General features: G+C 47.2%; 1 protein-coding gene across 1 annotated transcript; it reads right to left on the reverse strand.

Annotated features, from left to right (window-relative positions):
- Nucleotides 1-3489: 3489 nt before the first annotated feature.
- ZNF229 (zinc finger protein 229) lies at nucleotides 3490-24277 on the reverse strand. The gene is made up of 6 exons (XM_040634124.1): nucleotides 23819-24277; nucleotides 16227-16408; nucleotides 15888-16117; nucleotides 15649-15707; nucleotides 9809-9944; nucleotides 3490-8075 (listed from the first exon to the last, which is right to left on the reverse strand). Exons 3-6 carry the CDS (start codon nucleotides 15919-15921, stop codon nucleotides 5833-5835), a joined length of 2472 nt encoding a protein of 823 aa, XP_040490058.1. The 5' UTR covers nucleotides 15922-16117; nucleotides 16227-16408; nucleotides 23819-24277; the 3' UTR covers nucleotides 3490-5832.
- Between the last annotated feature and the right edge of the window lie 630 nt (nucleotides 24278-24907).

The following is a 24907-nucleotide window of genomic DNA, read 5'->3' on the forward strand; positions in this document are numbered from 1 at the left end:
CCGACCCCGACGCGGGGATGCACAGCCCCTAACCCGAAACCTGCAGCAGCGCTACCGGAGTCAGTCCCCCCAAACCGAGCTCAAGCTCTCCCACCGCTTCCCAGGAATGCCGGGCGAGCCCCTCAACACTCCGCCCCGCGGAGGAGGCTCTTCCATTGGCCACCAGTCCCCACTTCCAACTCCTCCCACCCGTCGACAGGGCCGGGTCGCAGCTACACACACCCACCACCCCCATCGCCCCTGACGCCTCCGAAGGGGGCGCGGTCCGGACCGGACTCACCTCAGCGCCCCAAACAAAGTCGCCCGCAGCGAGCGCCTGGACCCAAAGCGCATGTGCAAGAAGCCTGTGGACTACAACCCCCAGAAGCCCCTGCGCCGCAGAGGCGGCCGTACCCGCGAGAAGCGGACTGGAGATCCGTGTCCCTGCGGGGGCCACCTGCACTCTTGCCATTTATCTGAAACAATAATAGTAACAATCGCAATGGTGATAAAATAACAGTGAAATGTTAACAATAATTAAGACAAAGCACTGTCCACCCGTGATATAAAGGAGGTGCAAGGTTCAACGTCCCACCACGTAGACATGAGCTCTTGCAACCATTTTAGTGGAAACCCTTACAGGTTCTTATTCTGCGGACGTACCTTTAATTTTTATAAACACGCAGTTTTTCAATTAAAACTCATTTAAATAACTTTTCCACGGTTTGTTTCTATTGAAGGAGACTCTGAAAAATCTTCCAGATGTGAGAGTTGACAGTCCTCTCATGTTTCCCCTTCTTTGGAGAAGCAGAATTAACCACCAATGCCTTCTGTTTTGAATCAAGAAATAGCGGGGGGCGGGGGTGTCTTATAAGAGACATATTTCCACAAATCACAAAGACACGGAAAGTTTTCAGATTCTCTTTGAGAAGTCTCCCGCTGGCACTTACCTTTTACATTTTAAGATCACTGTTAAAGAAAGTATCTTTCTTTCGGTGCCGTCATGCGGTAAGAAAACCGTATAAGGATTTCACCGCAGGCCCACAGCTCTGGCCTGGAGGAAAGCACCCAAAAACGGGTGAGAACATACTGCGTCTTTACCAGCTCTAGTCCTAGACCAGATAGATAACTGAAGACCCCCACTTCCAAGCAGTGGGCGGGAGCTGGGAAAATAATACCCAGCTATATAGCTTGGCGTTGCAATTCACGGCACATACAGGGGACAGCAAAATTCTTTTGGCCTAGCTCTGTCTTTTGATATCTTCACATCAGTTTCATCGTGATTTAAAAAAAAAAAAAATCTAGTAAAGTCTGCCACAGAGAGGGGAGTGACCCTTAAAAAGATTTACTGGATGGAGAAAGAGGTTTCCTTTAACGAGCCTGATATCTGCGGTAAATATGTCCAAACTCCACCTCTGAGTTCACGTATTCCCTTTTAGCCTCTCCTTTTTGACCTCCTCTTCTACTATTTTCTCACTTGGCCATTCTGGTCCAACCACTATAACGGTTGTATCCCCAGTGCTTAGACACATTGTGCCTACTGATCAGCCAAATGTCAGTCAGAAGGAACAAGTCAGGAGGTTGAATATGATATGCATGTACTCCTGACTGCCTGGGGTCCAAGGCAATGACAGGCTTAGGTGTTTCCAGTGCTTGGAGAGACGCATCTGGATGCAGATCTCCCAAGTGCAAATAAACCAAACGTAATTTCTGACCTACCATCATACCACCTCATTCTAGTGGGCTGGTAGACTGTCTCACCGAGTTGGCATGCTTCATTCTCCATCTCATGATGAAGTAACACTAGGCTGGGTTTTATATACCCGAGATATTTATATTCTGGCTAAGGACTATTCTGAGGAACAGTTACAATTTGTCTGGACCCACAAAAGCTACTTGGAAGTAGATCTCTTGGGGCACCTGGGTGGCTTAGTCGATTAAGTGTCTGCCTTCAGCTCTGGTCATAATCCCAGAGTCCTGGGATCAAGCCCTGCGTTGGGCTCCCTGCTCAGCGGGGAGCCTGCTTCTCCCTCTCCTCCCCTCTCGTGCTCTCTCTTGCTATCTCTGTCTTTCTGGTTCTCTCTCTCTCAAACAAATATTTCTAAAAATTAAAAAAGGAAACATATCTTAAGTCTCTGACTCTGCCTTCTAAAATGATCACATGTCACCTTGTTGGTAGAATACGACCTTACTGTTAACGATCAACTTTATATTCTCTACTACCGCCCCACTACAGCTACAGTCAACTTGTTCACCATCATTCTTTACAGACTACCATTCCGTTTCTGACTCTGCCCCGAGGATGGTGCTTTTACTACTCTCCAGACGCCCTGAAACTTGTATTAACCTTCCTACCATGTAACATTCAAAGACTGACAACAGAGAGTGACATCTTACTTCACGCGTTCCTGATTTTGCGGAGAAAGCACTGCACTTTTACCCCCGACACCAACAGATCCCATAGCAGTTACAGCACTCCCCTGGACGCTCTTGTATCCCTTGAGCTACTGAAATAGCAGCAGCCCATTGGCACCTGGGTAAACTTTAGGCAACCCAGCGGAATCTCGAGGACAGCCTCCAGCAGACAGAATGATTAGTACCTATCTACGAAGGTCAATTGTTGGCTCGACCATTCCAACCGAATCATTCTCCCATGATGTTAGTAGGTGTAGTCCTGTAGAGAAGCCAATGTGGTGAGGAACTCAAGCCTTTTCTGACATCCACTGAGGAACCAAGGCCTCCTGTTCAAAGCTCTATGATGCCCAAAGCCATCTTGGAAGCAGATCCTTTAAGCCCTGGTCAAGCACTCAGATGACTAGCTGCAGCCACCATGTGCCAGCTACTTCCAGAACACTGGGGAGATCCTGCCCAGGCCAATTTAAGAACATGTGGTCCTCCCTGTTTTTATCTTATTTTATTTTTCCTTCCTTTCCCCTACATTCATCTGTTTTATTCTTAAATTCCCCATATGAGTGAAATCATATGGTATTTGTCTTTCTCTGGCTTATTTTGCTTGGCGTAATACCCTCTAGTCCCATCCACGTCATTGCAAATGGCCAGATTTCATAAAAACAGAAAGGGAGGCAAATCCTAGGAGATTCTTCACTCTAGGAAACAAACTGAGGGCTGCTGGAGGGGAGGTGGGTGGGGGGATGGGGTAACTGGGGGACGGACATTAAGGAGGGCATGTGATGTCATGAGCACTGGGTGTTATATGCCACTGATGAATCATTAAATTCTATCCCTGAGGGGCGCCTGGGTGGCACAGCGGTTAAGCGTTTGCCTTCGGCTCAGGGCGTGATCCCGGCGTTATGGGATCGAGGCCCACATCGGGCTCCCTGCTCCGCTGTGAGCCTGCTTCTTCCTCTCCCACTCCCCCTGCTTGTGTTCCCTCTCTCGCTGGCTGTCTCTCTCTCTGTCGAATAAATAAATAAAAAATCTTTAAAAAGTAAATAAATAAATAAATAAATTCTATCCCTGAAACTAAAAAATAAATAAGTAAATAAATAAATAAATAAAATTAAAATTTTGGAGCTTTTTAAAAAAATAAATAAAACTACAGAAAAAAAAAAAAAGAATCTGCGGTCCTCCTTTGGAAATCCCTTTACTGAGCTGAACTTTTCAACCACAAACCTTGAGGGTCTGAGGGGCAGGGACGGTGTCTACATTTGTTCTTTGGCTATAAAACCCACCTCATGACTGGAATGATGCAGCTGTTACTAGACAAAAACACTTGAGATTTTTCCAAGCCTCTTCAGAGAGCTAACCATTTCAGCTCCGGATGCTTTGCTTCTGACCCCCAGACATGTTCTGTTAACTATTCATTTAGAGAGAAAGTGACCTTCCCCACCTCCCTGACATGCCTACAACTGCGAGTCTTCATGGAGCGGCCCCAGGCAGCAGAGAAGAGCTCGGTCCAGACAGCGCCCCAGGTGAGGAAGCCAGACTAGAGGGGACATATCCTGGTGCGCTGCCTTCTCGGAAGCCAGGCTTGGGGGCGCACTGGTCCCAGAGGGCCAGAATGCAGAGTGGAGCACCGAAGCTCCTCCCCATCACCCAGACCACCCTCGTTTCCGACCACGCCAACAAAAATTACGCAGCATCTAATTAGGAAAGCAACTAAGTCACCAATTTCTCCGTTCATTTGTATACCTTATATTTGGTACTAGGTGCTAAGTAAACAGTAGAAAAAGCAACAACTACAAAATGATGGAGGTTGTGACATGGATCTTTGACCATAAGGCACTGTTCCACCAGACGAATTTCTTTTAAAAATAGCTTTACTATTGTTATAAAATTGATATATACTCTTTGTTAAAAAGTAAAATACATAAAAGTACACGAATGTATTACACACCCCACATCCCACTTACTAGAGATTAGCAGTTATCATACTAACCTTTCACACATTTTTTTTTTTGTCTTTCTCTCTCTATAAACACGATACGCAAAAACGTATTAACAAAATGGGGCCATACTAAAGTGGTTCTCCAATTTTCCTGGTTCACAGAATGGTTTGTGGGCAACCTTCAATGTCAACGTAGGTGTACCTGTATATTTTTAGTGGTTTCCACGCATTTACACGTGCCTTAATTTAGGACATGGAGCGTATTAACCTTTTTTTCTGCCATGGTAAGGAAATGCGAAGAAACTCAGCCATACGCACACATCTTTTTCCACATGTGCAACTATCTCCCAAGTATCAATTACTACACATTTATGGCCACTTCAAAGGTTATACAAATTGAACTTATACACTGACAAATTCTTTCCAAAAAAGACTACTTTTTTTCACCCCCACCAATAAATGCACAGGTGCATGTTTCCATTGATTCCCAGCGATGGTGGTTTGGGTGACTCTATTTTACCAGGGCTATTCCGACAAGTTAAAATGGTATTTCTGATTTTTTAAAATGCTCTAATAGTTGTCTTATCTGTTTCAAAAGACTATGAAATGAAACAGGGCAGAAGTATCATATTCATGATAGCAATAAAACAAATGAACCAATAAATTCAATGCAGTGCCAATTGGCTTCTGTTTTTAAAACCTGATAAAACGAGGGGCGCCTGGGTGGCTCAGTCCATGGCGCGGCCGACTCTTGATCTCGGCTTAGGTCTTGATCTCGGGGTCATAAGTTCAAGCCCCATGTTGGACTCTGCACTGGACGTGGAGCCTACTTCAAAACAAAACAAAACAAAACAAAACAAAACAACCCTGATGAAATGGCCCCGCAGTTCAGTACAACCTCTCTAGGAGAGTTTAACTCTAGGAGATAAAACACATTCATCAGAACGCGACATAAAAAACGTGATGGAGACACATTATCCAGACCTGCCAAGAGGGGGACCCTCCCTCTCACTGTTCCTGCTCTTCTAAAAGTGACTGGCTTCAACCGATGGTAATGTCATCTTTCGATTCTCGTAAAATCGATCATCTAAAAGGTACACACAAAACTGGTTTTGGTAAAGTGACCATTCTTTCCTACATTTGTCCCATCTGTAGGTATTCCCATCCCACCCCCCACAAGGAATCCATGTCCACGACCCGCTCGTATCATCTATAAAAGCTCCCTCCTGGGCCGACTCTGAGGAGCGTGACGATCTTTACTGAGGCCCCGTCCTACTTCTTTGAGGACAGTCGGCCGTGCGACAGAGTCTTGGAGACGGAAGCGTGCAACTCAAGCGCTCTTCCCGTTTCACAAACTTCCAGGTCTTCCCTTCCTCTGCACCGAGGGCCGCCGTGACCAGGTCGGCCTCCAGGGCAGCCCCCCCTCCACCCCACGCTCCCAAAGGCTTCCTCGTGCGCTGGCGCTCAGGGGAGTGTAAGGCTGGGGGCGCCACCGCCACGCACGCCTACTTGTCCGGTGTCTCGCCCGCGTGCGCTCGCTGATGATTGCGCAGGCCCGAGCTGTAGCTGAAGCCCTTGCCGCACTCCCCGCACTTGTAGGGCTTCTCGCCCGTGTGCACCCTCTGGTGGACGTGCAGGCACGAGCTGCGGCCAAAGCCCTTGCCGCACTCCTCGCACTTGTAGGGCTTCTCGCCCGTGTGCACCCTCTGATGGCCCTGCAGGTGTGAGCTCTGACTGTAGCCCTTCCCGCACACGTCGCATCTGTACGGCTTCTCCCCGGTGTGCACCCTCTTGTGACTGAGCAGCCCCGAGCCGTACCGGAAGCCCTTGCCGCACTCCTCGCACGTGTAGGGCTTCTCCCCCGTGTGCAGCCGCTGGTGGGTGCGCAGATTGGAGCCGTAACTGAAGCCCTTGCCACACTCCTCACACGTGTAGGGCTTCTTGCCCGTGTGGATGCGCTGATGCTTGTAGAGGCTCGAGGTGCACCGAAAGCCCTTGCCGCACGCTTCGCACTTGTACGGCTTCTCGCCGGTGTGGACCCTCTGGTGGATGAGGAGCCCCGAGCTGTAGCTGAAGCCCTTGCCGCACTCGGCGCACTTGTAGGGCTTCTCGCCCGTGTGCGTCCTCTGATGGATGAGCAGGTCGGAGCTGTAAATGAAGCCCTTCCCGCACGCGTCGCACACGAAGGGTCGCTCGCCCGTGTGCACCCGCTGGTGGCTGTGCAGGTCTGAATTGCGCCGGAAGCCCTTGCCGCACTCGCCGCACTTGTACGGCTTCTCGCCCGTGTGCACCCTCTGGTGGACGTGCAGGTCCGAGCTGCGGCCGAAGCCCTTGCCGCACTCGCACTTGTACGGCTTCTCGCCCGTGTGCAGCCGCTGGTGCCTGAGGAGCCCCGAGCTGTAACTGAAGCTCTTGCCGCACACGTCGCACTCGAAGAGGCGCTGGCCCGTGTGCACGCGCTGGTGCGCCTGAAGGTACGAGTTGTAGCTGAAGCCTTTGTCGCACTTGTCACACTGGAAGGGCTTCTGGCCGGCGTGCGCCTTCTGGTGGCTGCTCAGGTGGGAGCTGCACGTGAAGCCCTTCCCGCACTGGCCACAGCTGTAGGGCTTCTCCCCGGGGTGCACGTGCTGGTGCTTGTGCAGCGCCGACTTGGCGTAGAAGCCCTTGCCACACTCGCCGCACGTGTAGGGCTTCTCCCCCGTGTGCAGCCGCTGGTGCACCTGCAGCACCGAGCTGTAGCTGAAGCCCTTGCCGCACTCGCCACACTTGTAGGGCTTCTCGCCCGTGTGCACCCTCTGGTGGACCAGCAGGTTCGAGCTGCGGCCGAACGCCTTGCCGCACTCGTCGCACGCATACGGCTTCCGGCCCGTGTGCACGCCCTGGTGAATGAGGAGAATGGACTGGTAGCGGAAGCCCTTCCCACACACGTCGCATCTGTAGGGCATCTCCCCGGCCGGGGCCCGGGGCCGGCTGGGCCCGCGACTGTTCTGCCTCAGGCCCCGACCGCGCTCCTTACTTGGAGAGGATTTCTCACCCCCGGGGGTCCTCTGCGGTCTCTCAAGGTGGGCGGTGGGCCTTGAGCCCAGCCCGAACTCGTATTTATAGAGTTTCTCTCTCGAGGGCCCTCTTGGAGGAGTGGGAAGGGGTGACTCTTCCCTGAAGCCGTTTCCACATTCCTTTCTTTTCCGGTCATACTCTTGGGGGTGAGGGCGAAGAAGTAGGGTCTTTTTAACGCCGTCCTTTCCACACTGATCCCAATTACAGGGTGTCTCTCTCTCCGGTAATCTGTGGGCATCGTGACACCGTGATATCCAGCTGAAGCCGTAACTGTCCCCTTCATGTTTATATACTATATCTTGCCTGTCAAGTTTTTTACACCCTTCTCGAATGTTCCACGGCTCATTCACAAAGGCTTTCATCCAAGAATCTTGAGCGGATACCGGTCTTACAGCTTTCCACGGTAGAAACCCTTGATTTTCCAAGCCGATGGGTCCCTGAAGACTGCCCACCAGACTGTCAATGTGTGAACCCCGAGCAGGTGCTCCTTCCCACCCTTGGCACAGAGAAGCGTCTTCTGAGAACTGGAAACTTTTCCCTTGAAGATTTACTCTATGATCCTGATTCTCAGTTAATTCACCAGCCACGTGTTCCCAGATTTTCCAGTAGGACAGCTCTCTGTAGGAAAGGCACTTTAATTCTCTTCCTTGAATATACTCCATTTCCTTTTCATTCTTGTCTCCTGTGGGGTGAAAGACCATTCAGAGATGAGAACAAATACAAGATTGGCTCAGGGATCTCAAGGCAAGTCAGCCTTTCAGACTCGGACCAGTAATAAGCCCAGAGCAAAATTCACCTGTGTGTATCATAACCACCAGGGCACTTCTTTCATGTCTAAAAAAAGGAAGAGGTTCCTGTTAACAAACTTTAAAGCTAAACATGATATGATCCTACTAGTAACAAACTACGTCTCATCATCTACTTGCCGAGCGAGAAATTCCGAACGGACTTCTGCAGAGAAAATTCACTTCTCCACTTACTGCTGTTGTTGCTGATAATAACAGTAATATCCAACATTGCTGCAACACTCCGTGCTGACGATACACACCCGTTAACTCCTTTCACCCTCGGAATAACATTGAGGTGGGGACCCTTACATTTTCGCTTTACGGATGAGGGACCCAAGGCACAGAGAGAATGAGCAACCTGGTGCAGTCACCCTGCCACACTGTGCGGAAGGGGTAGGTGGGGCGTCAAACACAGAAGTCCCGTTTTAGAGCTGCACTTAGTGGGGTCTCCCAGAGTGACTCTAATTCTGGGCACGTGTGAGCTGAACCCGGGGGAGGAACGAAGCACCAAATCCTCCAAAGTGCACCAGCTGTGTCCCGGTCTTCTGGGAGCATGTCAGTTAGGAATCCACACGACACAAGGCACTGGAGGCATATAAATATTCAACATATCCTTGTCACTGCCTGCAAGCTGTCAAACTGTCATGTTGACCGTGTAGTTCCAGAGAAGTTTAAAAAAAAAAAACGGTCCGTGCTTTTTGATATTCTTTATTGGCAATTTTTTTAAAAGATTTTCTTTATTCATTTGACAGAGAGAGAGACAGCCAGCGAGAGAGGGAACACAAGCAGGGGGAGTGGGAGAGGAAGAAGCAGGCTCCCAGCCAAGGAGCCCGATGTGGGACTCAATCCCGCAACGCCAGGATCATGCCCTGAGCCGAAGGCAGACGCTTAACGAATGAGCCACCCAGGTGCCCCATATTGGTGATTTTTACCTTCAGGGCCGAAATAACACAAATCTGTTTATTACTGAGGACTCCTAGGGTATAGGAGTTAAATGGGTTCAGTGGGTATAAAGAGGACATAGGAGTTAACTGGCTTATCTTACACTGCCTGGCTGTTTCTATCAGAAGGAGGCAAGTCCAGGGATCCCCTCCGTCACTCTGGGCACGTCATTCTCTGAAAAGCATGACGGAATCATGAGAAGGTGGGAACTGAGTAGCGGAAATGAGGTCACAGGACAATTGCCTACAATAGTACGCAGTGTCCACAGGCAAGATCGAGGGTTGGAAGGGGCCTTATGTGACGAGCTCACCCCCTCCCTGCCTGCTCAGGACTCCAGGCTCCACGGTTCTTGCCTGGGTGTGCTCCTCTTGGATTTTCTCTCTCTGTTACCCAAGTCTTTCTGCCTTTTTTCCAAAGGGTACAGTATCTTACCAGGTTTGAAAGGTTGTTGTCCTGAAAATACAAGGCTTAGGGGCATTTTTGAGGGACAAAAAATAATCAGAAAATGTAGCCCCAATTCCATGACTTTGAAGTCTTTGAAGCACAGAGAAAAGATTCGAGATTGGCCAAATGAAACTACTTTATAACAGTTCTATAAAAAAATGGGATTTAATTTGTATATAAAGACCAAAAATACCCTTTCCCCAGGGAACAGGAACACGCCAATCAAGGTAAGTGTCCATTACCCAGACATTCCCCTCACCCACAGAGAGCAGGTTCCTGAAGTTCTCCAGCATCACGTCTCGGTACAGCTTCCTCTGGGCGGGGTCCAGCAGCCCCAGCTCCTCCTCCGTGAAGACCACCGCCACGTCCCTGAAGGTCAATGGCTCCTAAAACATGAAACACCATTAACACAAACACCCGCCAGATGAAAGGTAAACCTGGAGTCACTAAGAAGAGTAGGCAAGCAAGCAGGAAGCTGCTCCGTCCAGCAGGTCAAATCAAGTTTTATTCATGTCTGATGCCAATATGTCGATTGTAACCAACGGACCTTCCATGTTTATCCAAAGAGCAAAGCAAGGAGCCCTAACTACTCTGCTCAATGTAAGCACTTCTGAGGGCAATTCCATAGGGCTGTATTGCTTCAATCATACGGTCGTTCATCTTACAGTTTGACTCCAACTGTAGAACGCCAGCTTGTCCTCCACAACAACGGTTCCAACAGTATATGCTGTTAGAGTGCGCGTGTCTGCACACACCCCAAAACCACCTTCTCTGCCAGAATGACTATTCTTCACCAACCAGCCCCTCGCCCCTCCATCAGCAGCTGGGCAAATCCTGTTCTTTGCTGCTCTAGCCCCCCATCCCCTCCACACACGCCTTTTACGGGCTTCCAAGTCCACGCTGAACAGAAGCAACCAATGGCTGTTTTTGCAACCGTGTCCACAACCAAATGAGGCCCCTTCAAATCATGCCGTGTCATCCTCAATTGTGGACCGTGGCCCAAGGTTTTCTGTGAAGGAGAACTGGAGTATGAACGCTTTACTAATGCGATACTGTGAGCACTGCAGAAATCAAAATGATTAAAAAACCCCTGTCCTTGGGGCACTTGGTTGGCTCCGTCGGAAGAGCATGCTACTCTTGACCTCAGGGTCATGAGTTCAAGTCCCGGTGGGTGCAGAGATAGCCAAAAAAATAATTAATAATAAACTTAAAAAACAAAAAAAATCCAGTCCTCAAGGATTCTGTAAGTCAAGACACAGGTTAGCAACGGTCTTCTAATCAGAGTTTGTGATCTTTTCTGTTCCATGGCCTCCTTTCGCAGTCTGGTGATACTTACGGACTCTTACTCAGAATACTGTCACAAATGCATAAAATAAAACACAAAGGACCGTTTTAAAGGTTAAGTATATGGGAATACAATGTTCAAAAATAATAAAACACAAAGGATGTGCTTCTTTGTCCACAATAAGTATCAAGAATGAACCACCTACTGTAATTTCAAATTAGTAATGAGCGTAAGTAATATTTTGCAACATCTACGCCAGCGAAGACTTAGTGTGGTTAAAAAACCAAAGCGAATCCGCAAAGGGAAAAGCCCTGTGGGTTGAAGTCTGGAGGAAGCCAGGTGCCAACAGGTGTTTGCTGCTGTAACAAATCGTATAGCCATGAACACAACTACGCGCTGAGCCCCTTGGGTCCGGCACAGCTCTGAATGTGCGGGTGGTCTCAGGGACCCCGAACCAGGAGGTGAAGTCATGTGGCCATGGTCACATAGCTGGCTCGAGACAGAGGTCTAGTTCAAGCTGAGCACACAGAGTCTAGTTCCTGAGCCGCTAACCCTTAACAGTTGTCCTATAAAGGCCAAGATGTGAGTCACCAGGGGACCAGAAATGAGTCTATAAAGCAGGTGATATTAATACCTTCTATTTACAGAGAAATTACTGTGAGGCAGGCTCTAGCCTAAGTATTGTTTTTAAAAGATTTATTTATTTTATTTATTTGTCACAGAGAGAGAGAGAGCATGCGAACAGGGGGAGCTGCAGGCAGAGGGAGAAGCAGGCTCCCCTCTGAGCAGGGAGCCCAATGCAGGACTACATCCCAGGACCCCGGGATCACGACCTGAGCCAAAGGCAGATGTTTAACCGACTGAGCCACCCAGGCGTCCCTCTAGCCTAAGTATTTTTATATGACTGATCTCATTTAATCCTCACAGAACTCATGGAAAGTGAGAACTTTCTGGTGTCAGGAATGTTCTCTCATCTGCTCTAGTATCCATAACTACTCACAAGGTAGTGACTAGTGTTATCCTGCTTCACCGATGAGAAACCTGGGGTCCCACCTAATAAGCGGTGAGTCAGGACTGAACTCAGGCAGCCTGGCTTCTCCACGTGGAAACCATTCTGCTATCTTGCCGCCCCACTGAGATCAGAGGGGCCAGACCAGAGGAACCCACATCCCCATTTTGGAAAAAGAGTGCGGAGAGAGCCCATTTCCAAGCAGAATCCTAGCTCAATCCCAAGACGAGAGGCAGCGTAAAGATGGAGAGATAGCTTGGGCCAGAGGCAGTCAGTCTGACAATTAAACCAATGTGGACCCGCCAATAACTCCCAAATCTTTATATCCAGCCCTGCCGTCTACACTGAGCCCTGCCGACTCCAACTACCACCTGGGTGTCTAAAAGGTATCGTGAAGCAGAAACAGCCCAATCAGAAGTGAGTCTTTCCTCCCAAACAGTTTTCTTCTAACCTCCCTGATGTAAACACAAGTACCATCGATCTTCAAGGTGTCCTTGATTCTTTCCTTTTCTTTATTTCTTACATCTAATTCATTAAAAAAAAAATGTGCCAATTATTATTCCAAAGGAGACTTCAAATCTCTCCGTTTCGCCTCTCTAATCTGACTCACCATTGTCTTTGCTTAGATGACTGCAGAACCTTCTCTCAATTCACCCTGCCTAGGCCCCTCGAGACACTTGAGAGCGATGAACTTGTTTTTAACCTATCTGCTACCTGTCTCCCCTTCTAGAATGCCAGCCCCATGAAAGCAGGGGCGTTTATCGGTTTTGCTTTCTGATATATCACCAGGGCTTAGAATAATGTTTGGCCCATAGTAGGTGTCCAACACATGTTTGCTGAATGAATAGGGACAGGAAAAATAATAGCTTCTGAACTTCGAAAGTACATGTTCAATATAAATAGTAAAACAATGGAGACATACAAGGAACTCAGCAGACCAGAGCACAGAAGGCAGAAGCAGTCCCCGCAGAGGAAAGCGAAGTTGACTGTTCTTTCTCCTCCTCCGTACATATAACATACATACCTACTAAATATATGTACATATACATGTATAAATATATTCAAAAATACATAAATGAGAAAGGTAGCATTTCAGTTGACTTGCAAATGAGTAGTAAATATAACAAACAGCACTGTCATGACTGGCTATCCCTCTTGAAGAAAATGAAATTAAATGTCAACCCCACGCCACTTACAAAAACGAGTTACAGCCACATTAGAGATTAAAACGTTTTTAATCTAAATAAAGGTGCCTTTCTGACTAAGCTTGGAACCGGTCAGGCCAGATATTCAAAGGGGAACTGACAAATCATTTAATTAGGTGAAAATGTTACACTTCTTCATGGTCAACTCGCCATTCGGAAAGGCAAGACTGAGAGAAAGTAACTGTTAACACTTCCGATGGGCGAGTTAACAACCCTACTCTTGAAAGAGCTCCTTTTATTCATTAATGCAGATGGGCGAAAGCGTCTCATAAGCAATTCACAGATGGGAAAACACAACCGCAAACATGGAACACGGTCATCGTGCACCGACTGTGACGAACTGTGAAATACGTGGGCGGGCTTAGCCACACACCCTCCTCCCTCGGATTAGCAAAACACGTTCAGTACCGATAAGGCCTTGGGGGAAAACTTGCCCCCCCCAAAAAATATAATCAGAATTCTCAGAAGTGTAAAAAAAAAAAAATCACTGCTATGATTACAGGAAAATAAAACCTCAAGAGATGAGCCAACCGGCAGAACGAACGTCACCGAAGCACAAGCCAGAGAAAGGAGCACAGAGCAGCCTCCTGGAATATGATGGAAAGTTCCAAAGAAGAGAACAAAAGTTAAAGGATACGGAAGATAGATCCAGAAGTTTTACCCTTAATAACAGGAGTTCCAATAGGTCCAAATGAATACAATAATAGTAACAGCAGACATCCGGGCAGAAAAAGAATTCATGCCAGAAGATCGCAGAGCAAGGGCAGTAAAGGGGTGACCTTTGAAAATAACACTCAGCCAAGATGCTGTCAAGTATACCACAACAGACCTTTCTGGGGGGGGGGGGATGCTAAAGTAACTAATAAGCCAGAATAAACTCTGTTCGCCAGAAGACGAATGGAGAAGCCATGAGGAAAAGGCCAGCCCAAGACTGAACGCCCGTTCTCAAGGTATGAATGAAGAATTTTCAGCTTAGACAATCTGCCATTTGGGCATCAAGGCAACAGACATTTTTCAGCACGGGGAATGCTCAGTGGGTACAAGCCCCGCGAGTCGTCTCTGGGGAAAGCAAACTGTGCAGTGACGTTAAGCCAACCAACAGATAAAATGAAGCCAGGAATGAAGAAACTGGTAAAAAGGGCAGGTGGCGGACAAGGACCTCCAGACACAGGACTGAGCCAGGTCTACTGTGCGAAGCGGTAGTGACAAATCAGAAGGTAATGATAATGATAACAGTATCATATCGGGAGACGGTGGGAAGTAAAGAAGTGCTCGTTTCTTCAGCCCTCAGAGCAGCAAGTTCATCGATAATATTGAAAATTAAAGCATATTGTAAAAATGACTCAAAGTTTCCAAATTTTTCCGTGTCTTTCCATAAAAAGAGAAAGCTTTATAAAATAAGCTCGCGTGTGCTAACAAAAATACGTACTTAAGATTTTACAACTGCTTTGATTTCTTTTTCTTTCGACTTAAAGGAAAAAATACACATATGCATGTATCTACCGTGTGTGTGTGTGTGTGTGTGTGTGTGTGTGTGTGTGTCAGAATGGGGGGGGGGGAACGCATCTTTCTACATCCTGATAGTTTCATCCACTTTACCTCACTGGACAGCAGCACAAAATCGAGACAAGAGAACAAGTGAAACCATAATAATCCATCAATCCAACGTCAATCCAATGGATGGACGTGGAGTCCATGGAGTTATTTTTTTTTTTTCTTTCTTTGCGGTTATGAACAACGTGGCAATGACCATTCTGCGGACACCTGCTCTGATTCCGAATGAACTTGCAGAGTGGGGAATACCGGAGCATGCGTAACTTCCAGAAAGACTAAAAATGCCCCTTGCAATTGTGTGCGTGGACCCGTTTCTCCGTCGGGCTCACAGCGAATACTGACCTTTCAAATCTTTGGTCATCTGCTAAAAAAAAAAAAAAAAAAGAATCCTACCTTGTTTCAGCCTGTACTGCTTTGACTAACAGAGGTTGATTGTCTTTTCATATCATTACTGGCCATTTGTGTTTCTTCTTTTCTTCCTTCCTGAACAAGAATGCCTGGGCATTTGAACCCCTCTTTCAAAAATAAAGATATTAGAATTTATCATTTTGTGATCGATGAAATGTCTTCCGCCCTAATATGCTCTCTTTTAACCTGGTTCCTGGGGTACTTTTTGGCAGGGTGTATAATCGGGAGACTATAAGATCCGTAAATGAATCAGAGAAACGTCGCACGGGGGAGAAAACCTCGGGCAGAGAAGAAGGATTCATCGTCTGGAGAGTCACCTCTCTGTATAATTTAGGCTCGGGCCCTTAGATGAAACGACGATCGACTGGCAGGAGCACGTGGAGCAGAACGGCAGATTACAGCCACACCGACCCGGGTTCAAACCCACAATTCCCTGCTCGTTTCTTCCTTCCTAAACCCGGCTCCTATCCCCTGTCTCACATGGCTACTCTGTGGATAAATGCAACGAGCAATGTCATTATCGCCCAATACACGGTTATCTCTTTTTCCCTTTTAACAAGGGAGGGGGATATTTTTACGCTCTGACGCCTGGAGTGTTCTTTCTGGAGAGAAAAGAGATCTCAACCCACCTGAAACTCGGTCTTGTCCTTCCCATCCTGAGAAAGGGCTGAGGCTTGAGAGCGGACAGCTGCAGGAGGAGAAGGAAGCCATGAGAAGAGGGGGCTCCCACCTGGGCTCACGGACCATCTACTGGGACCCCAGCAATGTCTGCTGTTCGCACACTGGATTCTTTTCCTCCACCTCACTTGTCCTCACTCCACACCCGGCTCCGCTCCTCCCCCACCACATACCCTTCCTGAACTCTCACCTCTCTCCCCAGGCCTTGAGGTCCAAGTCTCCATGGCCGCCTCTCCTAGGTTTTCCCGATTTTATTTCTCCTCTGATCTTCCTAAGCCAGAGAGGCAGGAGATCCGGGCCTTCTTCATTCTTGAGGTTCTCCACGCTCTGAGGAGTGTCGGATGGCTGTCCGGCTCAGAAGGAGGGCCCTGCCTCCACCTTCACACTCCACGGCCTGGTTGCTTCCCATGCTCCAGGGACCTGTGGGCTCAAGAGGGGAACTCGACTTGATCCAGTCCTTTCTTCTGGGCCCCAAAGTTCTGGGTCTCCAGTACGGTGCACACACTCTGGATACCAGGTGGAGGCTTACCGAGTCGCTGTCTGCATAGTCCCTGCTCCGGAGAGACTCACGGTCCACAGAGCCAAGAAGGCTGCAGATGGCTGCAGACGGTCTGAGAAGTTTCTGCGGGGAGGGCCTAGCAGCAGAAGTGTCGTAGTGAGACAAAGGGCTCGACGGAAGGGTGCAGACGTCACAGACATGAGACCTGTGTTCTGTGAAGGAGAATCCGGAGTGTGAACGCTTTACTAATGCGATACCGTGAGCATTGCAGAAATAAAAACAATTAAAAATCCCTGTCCTCAGGGCGCCTGACTGGCTCAGTCGGAAGAGCATACTACTCTGGATCTCGAGGTCGTGAGTTCGAGCCCCACGTTGGTGTAGAGACTACTAAAATAATAATAATAATAATAATAATAATAATAATAATAATAATAATAATATAATAATAAACTAAAAAAAAAAACAGTCCTCAAGGATTCTATAAATCAAGATACAGGTTAGCAACGGTCTTTTAAATCAGAGTTCGTGATCTTTTCTGTTCCACGGCCTGATTTGGCAGTCTGTTGATATTTACGGACTCTTACTCAGAATAACGTTGAAAATGCATAAAATAGAACACACAGGATTATTTTAAAGCCTAATTATACTAGAATACAATGTTCAAAAACAATAAAACACCAGAGATGTGCTTCCTTTTACGCATTAAATATCGAGTTAATTAGCTACTGTATTTTCAAAACAATAATGAGCGTAAGCAATATTTTGAAACATCTGCACCAACTATAATACAAAAATATCTACGATTTGCATGGAAAACAGATTCCTGGATTCTGATGATACTATTGTGGTTTGTCGCCTGCATTCATAATGAAAGGAAATGCAATTTTTCAGCTCAACTAGTGTATATTTTTTTTCCCACTCAAGTTCATGAACCCCCTGCATTATGCCCATGGACTGGAGTTCAAGAGCTCCTTTTCCAAGTGAGACCTTCTCCTGCCGCCACCAGATTAAATTAGTCACTCGGGGACCCAGAATCACGCTGTTGAAGTTGCTGGCTTGCCACCTTTAACACAGATGCCCTGTTAAGATCTCTAAATCATCAGGGCACCTGGGGGGCTCAGCTGGTTAAGCAGCTGACTCTTGATTTTGGCTCAGGTCACAATCTCCGAGTCCCAGGATCGAGCCCCACATCGGGCTCCAAACTCAGCAGGGGAGTCTGCTTCAGGATTCTGTCTCCCTCTGCCCCACCCCTTGCTAGCACATGTACTCTCTCTCTCTCTCTCTCTCTCCCTCTGAAACAAACAAATCTTTAAAAAAGAGAGAGAGAGAGAGATCTCTAAATCATCAAGGGAACAGGGCCTTCTTCCTTGATTTGTGTTCTCCATTTTGCACGGGTCCGGCCCATTGGACACATTTAACAAATTCCATCAATGGTATGTGAAGCACAGAGTCGACCAGAACTCTCGGAACCAGCTCGGAACCAGTCAGTAGGCAGTGCAAACACACAGACCATGAGTTCCTTCCCTTCCACTCTTTGCCTGATCTGCTTTCTCCTGAGACCCAAGCCACAGGGCAGGTTCAGACAGACACGCACCCTGGGGGGCCCACTCCAAGATCCCCCCTACCCTGGATGGCTTCAGGAGCTCACGTCTCCACTTTGCCCCTCACTGTCGGTCTGAGACCTCTGCATAGCCCGTTCCGGCAAGCGCCTCCCTGTCTCCCACGGTTTGTGCTCTGCCCTGCACGAGGGCCTGCCCTCTGAAGCAAGTGTGCAAGGCTGGGCCACCTGCTAGCCTCCTACGGGGACGACAAAGATCTCTAACAGTGTCCTCCTGGCCAATGCCATTTAAATCCAACTCCTCAGGACCTCCAGGACCGTGTTCCAGAAAACTTAGCCTGCTCAAAAATCACCATGAGAGATGGGAGCCCACCCCCAAAGATCCTAATTCAGTAGCTCCGCAGCGGAGCACAAGAGTCTGTGTTTCTAACAAGTTCCCAGGCGATGCTGATACGGCTTCTCGGGGCCCATGCTTTAAGGGAGCAGGCGCTAACACTCGAGCTTCCTCTGACAGCTGGCTTTCAGGGCTTCCGGGGGTTTCTAGTTTACACAGAATTTCCTCGTGGTTCCTCCTCATATCCCCGACCTCCAAAAGTCAGGACTGCCTCAAGCTTTGGTGCGCGAAGTTCTTCTCTACCTCTAGTCATTCACTGCCTCAGTGAACACACCCAGCTTCGGGACGTCAAATAGCGTCCACGCGCCGATGACTCCAAACCAACTTGAAATGTCCCCGTGGCTGTCTAAAAGATGTCTCCAACTTAACACACCCAAAACCAAACACCAGATTTGTCTTTCCAAATAAGCGCGACACATGTTTGGAAATGATCTTTGATTTTTTTTTCTCTTTTTCATACACCACATCCAACATCAGCAAAAACCTTCAAATGATAGCCAGCATCTGATCGATTCTTTCACTACTACGGTCCAAACCACCATCATCTCTTGCCTAAACTACAGCAGTTGACCTCTAACTGGTCTCTCTGCTTCTATTCCCGTCCCCCTACCATCTACTTCCTACACAGCAGCCAGGATGATTTTTCTTTAAGATTTATTTTTTTATTTGAGAGAGAGAGCACGAGTGCATGCATGCAGGGGGAGGGGCAGGGGGAGAGAGAGAACCTCAAGCAGACTCCACACTGAGTGAGGAACCCAATGCGGGGCCCAGTCTCACGATCCTGAGATCGCGACCTGAGCTGAAATCGAGAGTTAGACACTTAACCAACTTGAGCCACCCAGGCGCCCCAGCCAGAATGATCTTTTAAAAATACAAGTAAGGGGGGTGCCTGGGTGGCACAGCGGTTAAGCATCTGCCTTCGGCTCAGGGCGTGATCCTGGAGTCCTGGGATCGAGCCCCACATCAGGCTCCTCAGCTATGAGCCTGCTTCTTCCTCTCCCACTGCCCCTGCTTGTGTTCCCTCTCTCGCTGGCCGTCTCTCTCTCTGTCGAATAAATAAATAAAATATTAAATAAATAAATAAATAAAAAATAAAAAATAAAAATACAAGTAAGGGCATGTCACTTCACTGGCCAAGAACTTCACCTCACTCAAAACCTTCCCTAAAGTCCTTTCAATGTCCAAAAGACCCTACACGATCTGACCTCCCCATACCCAATCTCCCATTTATCCCTCCCCTTTCTCATTCTGCTCAGCCTCTCTGGCCTCCTTACTGTTCTTCACATTGACCAGCCAGGCCCCTACTTCGGGGCCTTCACAGCTGTACCCTTTCCCCAGTGTCACAGGCCTCTCACTTCCTTTGGGTCCCTACTCACCACCTTTCCAGTGAAATCGCCTTTTCACTGAAATCATCCCTGATTATCCTACTTACGATTGAGAGTCTCTCTGCCAGCCCTCCCAAAGCGTCTTCCCTACTTCATTTTTCCCGTGAAACTTATCACCTAACCTACCATCTGTGTGTCTCATTTACTATCTTTCTGTGCCCATGAGAATAGGAGTCTGTGAGGGCTGGGATTTTAGTCTGCTGTGGGCACAACATAGGCACCCAATACATATATAAATGGGAAACTGGGACTGAAGTGAACTCAGCCTGCTGATCCTGGGATCCTGGGTTCTTTGATACCAGCTGCAGAGCAGAATGGTTTTGTCCGGCCGTGTGTTCCCTTAGTCAATTACACACTACGGACCGCACTGGGCCTGCTGGGACCTAGTGGTGGTCAAGGCAGGCAGGCAAGGACTGTGCTCACACAGCTGACACTCTAGCTGAGAAGACAGCACCCATTCACCGAAATTCTACTGTGTATCAGGTGCTTAGGTTTAAAGAAAGATATACTCCTTTACCATACGGAGCGCACACTGGGGAGAGAAAGAAGATGACCATGATATCACGGTTGACACAGCAGTGGGATAAAGGGCTGATGGGAGTGAGAGACGTTGGCAAGGTAGAAATAACAGGACTAGATGAATGATTACACGTGCGGATGAAAAGGAGAAATCAAGTAGGAGGCCAGAGTTGAGGCGGAAGGAACACAGGTAAATTACGGGGGTTCGATCCAGATAGCAAGACGGGAGGCTGGGTGGGAAGCTGCAGGTCTTGACTCAATACTGGAGTTGGCAAAAGGCCTGGGGGTACATTCTGCTCAGCCACTTTGTAGCTGTGTGAACACCAGAAGAGGGACGAATCTCTGAAGGAGTCTTTTCTTTCTGCGGTGAAGACAGGACTTCTTACTCGCAGAGTTGGAAGAATTCAGTCTTTCTCTCTCACACACAGACACATGGATACTTATATGGGTAAAGCCCACAGCCTAGGACGTGGCACATAGAAAATCCTCAGCCAGCCGCTATCATTGCTGTTATTCATTCATCCTAGCACTCACCTAGGGATACAGGCACCCATTTGTTTAACAAAGACACATCCGGTGTCTCACTGTATCTCGGACGCCCTGAGACACTGAAGCAAGTAAGATGGACAAGGTACTTGTCCTCGCAGGGCTTGCATTCTGGTGCGTAAACAAATCTACTAAAGAGGTGATCTCTGAGTACAAAAAGGGCGATGAAGAAAATAAGACCAACTGTTTACGAACCAGAACAGAAGTTCTCTAGGACAGAACACAGGTGGCAGGTGTGGCAGGGGCAGCACGAATCAGGTTGTCGAGGAAGGTCTCCAAGGCCTGCGTGAAAATAAATCAGCCGTGCAAAGGTCTGGGATGGAAAGAGTACGGAGGGAGGGGCCGGTGCAAAGGCCCTGACTTCTGGTTATAATACCTCAGCCTTCTCATCTGTAACACAGGACTAAAAATATCTAACTTAAAAGTTGCTGAGCAAATTAAATATCAATATTTACTGACAGGCTACCCTATACGTCAGGTACTGTCCCAGGTACTAGGGATACAGCAACGAAAGCCCTCAGCATAACTGGTATATAATAAGCACTTAATTAATGCATACCATTACACTTACTGTAATTATTTCTTTCCCATACCTAGCACAGCCCTGACGTAGTGTAAACCCGAGTGATTTACTGACTAAATGAACAAATACTAGAAGCCAGGGAGAGAATACACTAAATCAAGACACCAGGAAACTCCCCCAACTTTAGGAAAAAAAACATTTCTGGGGGGAAGGCAGCCATGGTTGAGGGGCCTGAATGGGCATTTGTCAAGACCACGGTATGAAGGGTAAGGTCAGAAGAGTGGGCCCTATTTGGGAAGAGAGCTGGCATTGCCATAAAATAACAAGAAATCGAAATTCTACTCACTTGCAGCTCTAATGTCAAGAGACCGGGGGTTATTCCTTTCTCTTCCATGCAGTTCTCTCTGAGAAAGGAACAGTCCCAAGAAGGCAAGGCCATGAAATAAAAATAAGCCAGGAGATAACATGATTTTATCACCCTTCCCAAGACACAACAGGCAGCAACCTCTGAGCGCAAGTTGAATGGAATCTAGCCTTCCTGTAATCTACTCCTACTACCAGAAGGGAACCTCCCTCCCTAGAGGGCTCAGACAGAGGGTCCACGCCATTCCTGCCGTGGGCCTTGTCTACAAGCCTGCATTCGCTGTAGCTTCCAGGAGACAATCAGATGGCCACCAGACACCTGAAAAGGTGCTCAACATCACTCATCATCAGGGAAATGCAAATCAAAACCACAATGAGATATCATCTTACACCTGTCAGAGTGGCTAGAATCAAAAAGATAAGAAGTAACAAGTGTCAGTGAAGATGTGGAGAAAAAGGAATCCTGGTAATACAGACTGGTGCAGCCACTGTGGAAAGAAAGCAGTATGGAGGTTCCTCGAAGAAATAAAAATAGAACTACCATATGATCCAGTAATTCCACAACTGGGTTTTTACCTGAAGAAAACAAAAACACTAATTTGAACAGATATATGCACTCCTGTGCTTACTGCACCATTATTTACAACAGCCAAATTATGGAAGCACCCCAACTGTCCATCCATAGATGGCTAAAGAAGATGTGGTATTTGTATATACAATGGAATATTACTCAGCCATACAAAAGGGTGAAATCCTGCCATTCGCAACAACACAGGTGGACCTAGAGGGTATAATGCTAAGTGAAATGAATCAGTCAGAGGAAGACAAATACCATATTATTTCCTTTATATGTGGAATTTAAGAAAAAACACAAAAGAACAAAGAAAAGAAAAAGAGAGAGACACAAAGCCAGACTCTTAAACACAGAGAACAAGCTGGTGGTTGCCAGGGAGGAGGTGGGTGGAATGAGAGGACACCTATCTTGATGAGCACTGAACAATCTACAGAACTGTTGAATCATTATACGCCTGAAACTAATAAAGCAGTGGATATTTAAAACTATTTTTAAACACCTAAATATATACCTAAAGATATACCATGTTCATGCAGTTAAAAGACTCAAAGTTGTTATCTGCTCTCTCCAAAGCAATCTCAATCAAAATCTCAACAAAATCTCAATCTTTTTGCAAAATTTGACCCACTGATACTAAAATATATATTGAAACTAAAAAAAAGAAAGAAAAGAAAAAGAAAAAGAAAACAAATAGAATAGCCAAAACAATCCTACTCAAAGAAGGAAAACTTTGGACAAAATCTGGACTCATTCCTTCTGACTTTAAGATTTATTCTAAAGCTACAGTAATCAAGAAATAGTGGTATTTTTTAAAAAGATTTTATTTATTTATTTATTTATTTATTTATCTATTTATTTATTTATTTATCAGAGAGAGAGAGAGAGAGAGAGATCACAAGCAGGGGGAGCAGCAGGCAGAGGGAGAAGCAGGCTCCCCACTGAGCAGGGGCTCGATCCCAGGACCCTGAGATCATGACCTGAGCTGAAGGCAGAGGCTTAACTGACTGCGCCACCCAGGCGTCCCAAGAAATAGTGGTATTGACAACAATGGTAGATCAATAAGAAGAGTCTTTTCAACGTCTGGAGTTGTAACAATTGGAAAATTCTTATGTACCCCTCTTTAAATCATACACAAAAATTCATGCAATATGGATTAAAGATCTACTATTAAAAAAAAAATCTGAATTGAGAGCTGTGACTCTCCTATGCTGTGTGACAGAGTGGAATCCAACCCGTGAGCCTCGGACGCTGCAAAAAACAGACCACTACATCAGCAGAATAATCGCTTAAAACTTGTACGGCGCTTAGTAATTCTCGAGGGAACACATGCAGAACACGAAAATCAACTTCTGCAGCTCCTTATGGAAATGACTTCACAGGAAAGTCCGAAATTCATACAGAAGTGGGTGTGCGGCTACCGTGAAAGAATTCCAGATAGCATCCATCTGAGACTGCCTGGATTGGAGTCTCCCAAACCGAGCGATGCCCGTCTCAAAGCCACAGCTGCGGACTAGGAACTGCTGCTTCCCAAGCCTCGGGGTGTCCAGCGCTGCCGGCCCGAGCCCCGCCCCCCATCCCAACCCGGTATGCCCGGTGCATCCGCCTCCTCAAACCTCTTCTTCGCCAGGCGGAGCTGTCGAAATCCCCCGGCTCTGACCTCCGCCACACGCCCCCTCCCCCCAGATCCTAAAGACCCGGCCCCTGTCCCTGCTGCCGGAACGAAGACCTCCAAGAAGCCCCACGTCCCATTACCCACTCACCCTCGCAGAAGAAATTATGGCAGTGCTGCGGTGGCCGGAAGCGGAAGTGGGAGACTCTTGGGGGCCAGGACTACACTTCCCAGAACCCTCTGCGGCGCTCGGTCTTATTTACAGTCCAGACGGTGACGTAAAAAAGCACACACCTGGAGCCCCCGCCCAAGGCCAGGTGGAAGGCGGAGTGCCCAGCAGGTGTACCCTGGTCTGTGGGAGGACGCATGATGTTCTGGCTCTCAGCTTTGGAGCAGCACTACACCTTTCTTCTCTTTCCTTAAAAAAAAGTTATTACTGGCTGCTAACATGTTCACGTTGTAGAAAATCTGACACTACTCTCCAACAGGCAAATCCATAATGCCATCACCAGGGAATAAAAAACATTGATGTTTTGGTGTAAATTTTATATGTATGTAATATACATTTTAATTATATATTTTAATTCCAAAAGTACTGCATGATCAATGGTAAAAAAAAAACAGTAAAAGGAAAAAAGAATGTTTAAAAAAAAAAAAGTAAGGAGGAAAAGTAAGAAAAAGAATTAAAGTCCTCTGTAATCCTAGCATCCATAAACAAGGATCATTAATATCTTGGCCTATGTATTTCCAGAGTTACTCTTTGAGTAAATATATATTTAAAAATTTTTGTCCCCATGAAATTGGCATCATAATATTTTAGGACAGTTTTTGCTTCTCACGTCATGTATCATGGGAAGCTCTCTATGTCACTAAATAATAAATTCATTTTAAGTGCTTGCTTAGAATTCTTTAGTTTTAGATCCGTTACCATCTTGTTCACCAATGAAGTTAGAATTCCAATCTCAGTGTGTCAAAACTAGGAATAATTGTTTTCTTTAATTTCTTCCAATTTGAGAGCCCAAACTTACTGATTGCACTTCTTTGCTCATGGAGATGTTGAATAAATGTCAATATGTCAGTGGTGGGTAAATTGCTTTTTTTTTTTTTAAGATTTTATTTATTTATTCGACAGAGATAGAGACAGCCAGCGAGAGAGGGAACACAAGCAGGGGGAGTGGGAGAGGAAGAAGCAGGTTCATAGCGGAAGAGCCTGATGTGGGGCTCGATCCCACAACGCCGG

Source organism: Ursus maritimus, unplaced genomic scaffold (assembly GCF_017311325.1).
Source record: "Ursus maritimus isolate PB19 unplaced genomic scaffold, ASM1731132v1 scaffold_19, whole genome shotgun sequence".
NCBI classification, from domain to species: Eukaryota; Metazoa; Chordata; class Mammalia; order Carnivora; family Ursidae; genus Ursus; species Ursus maritimus.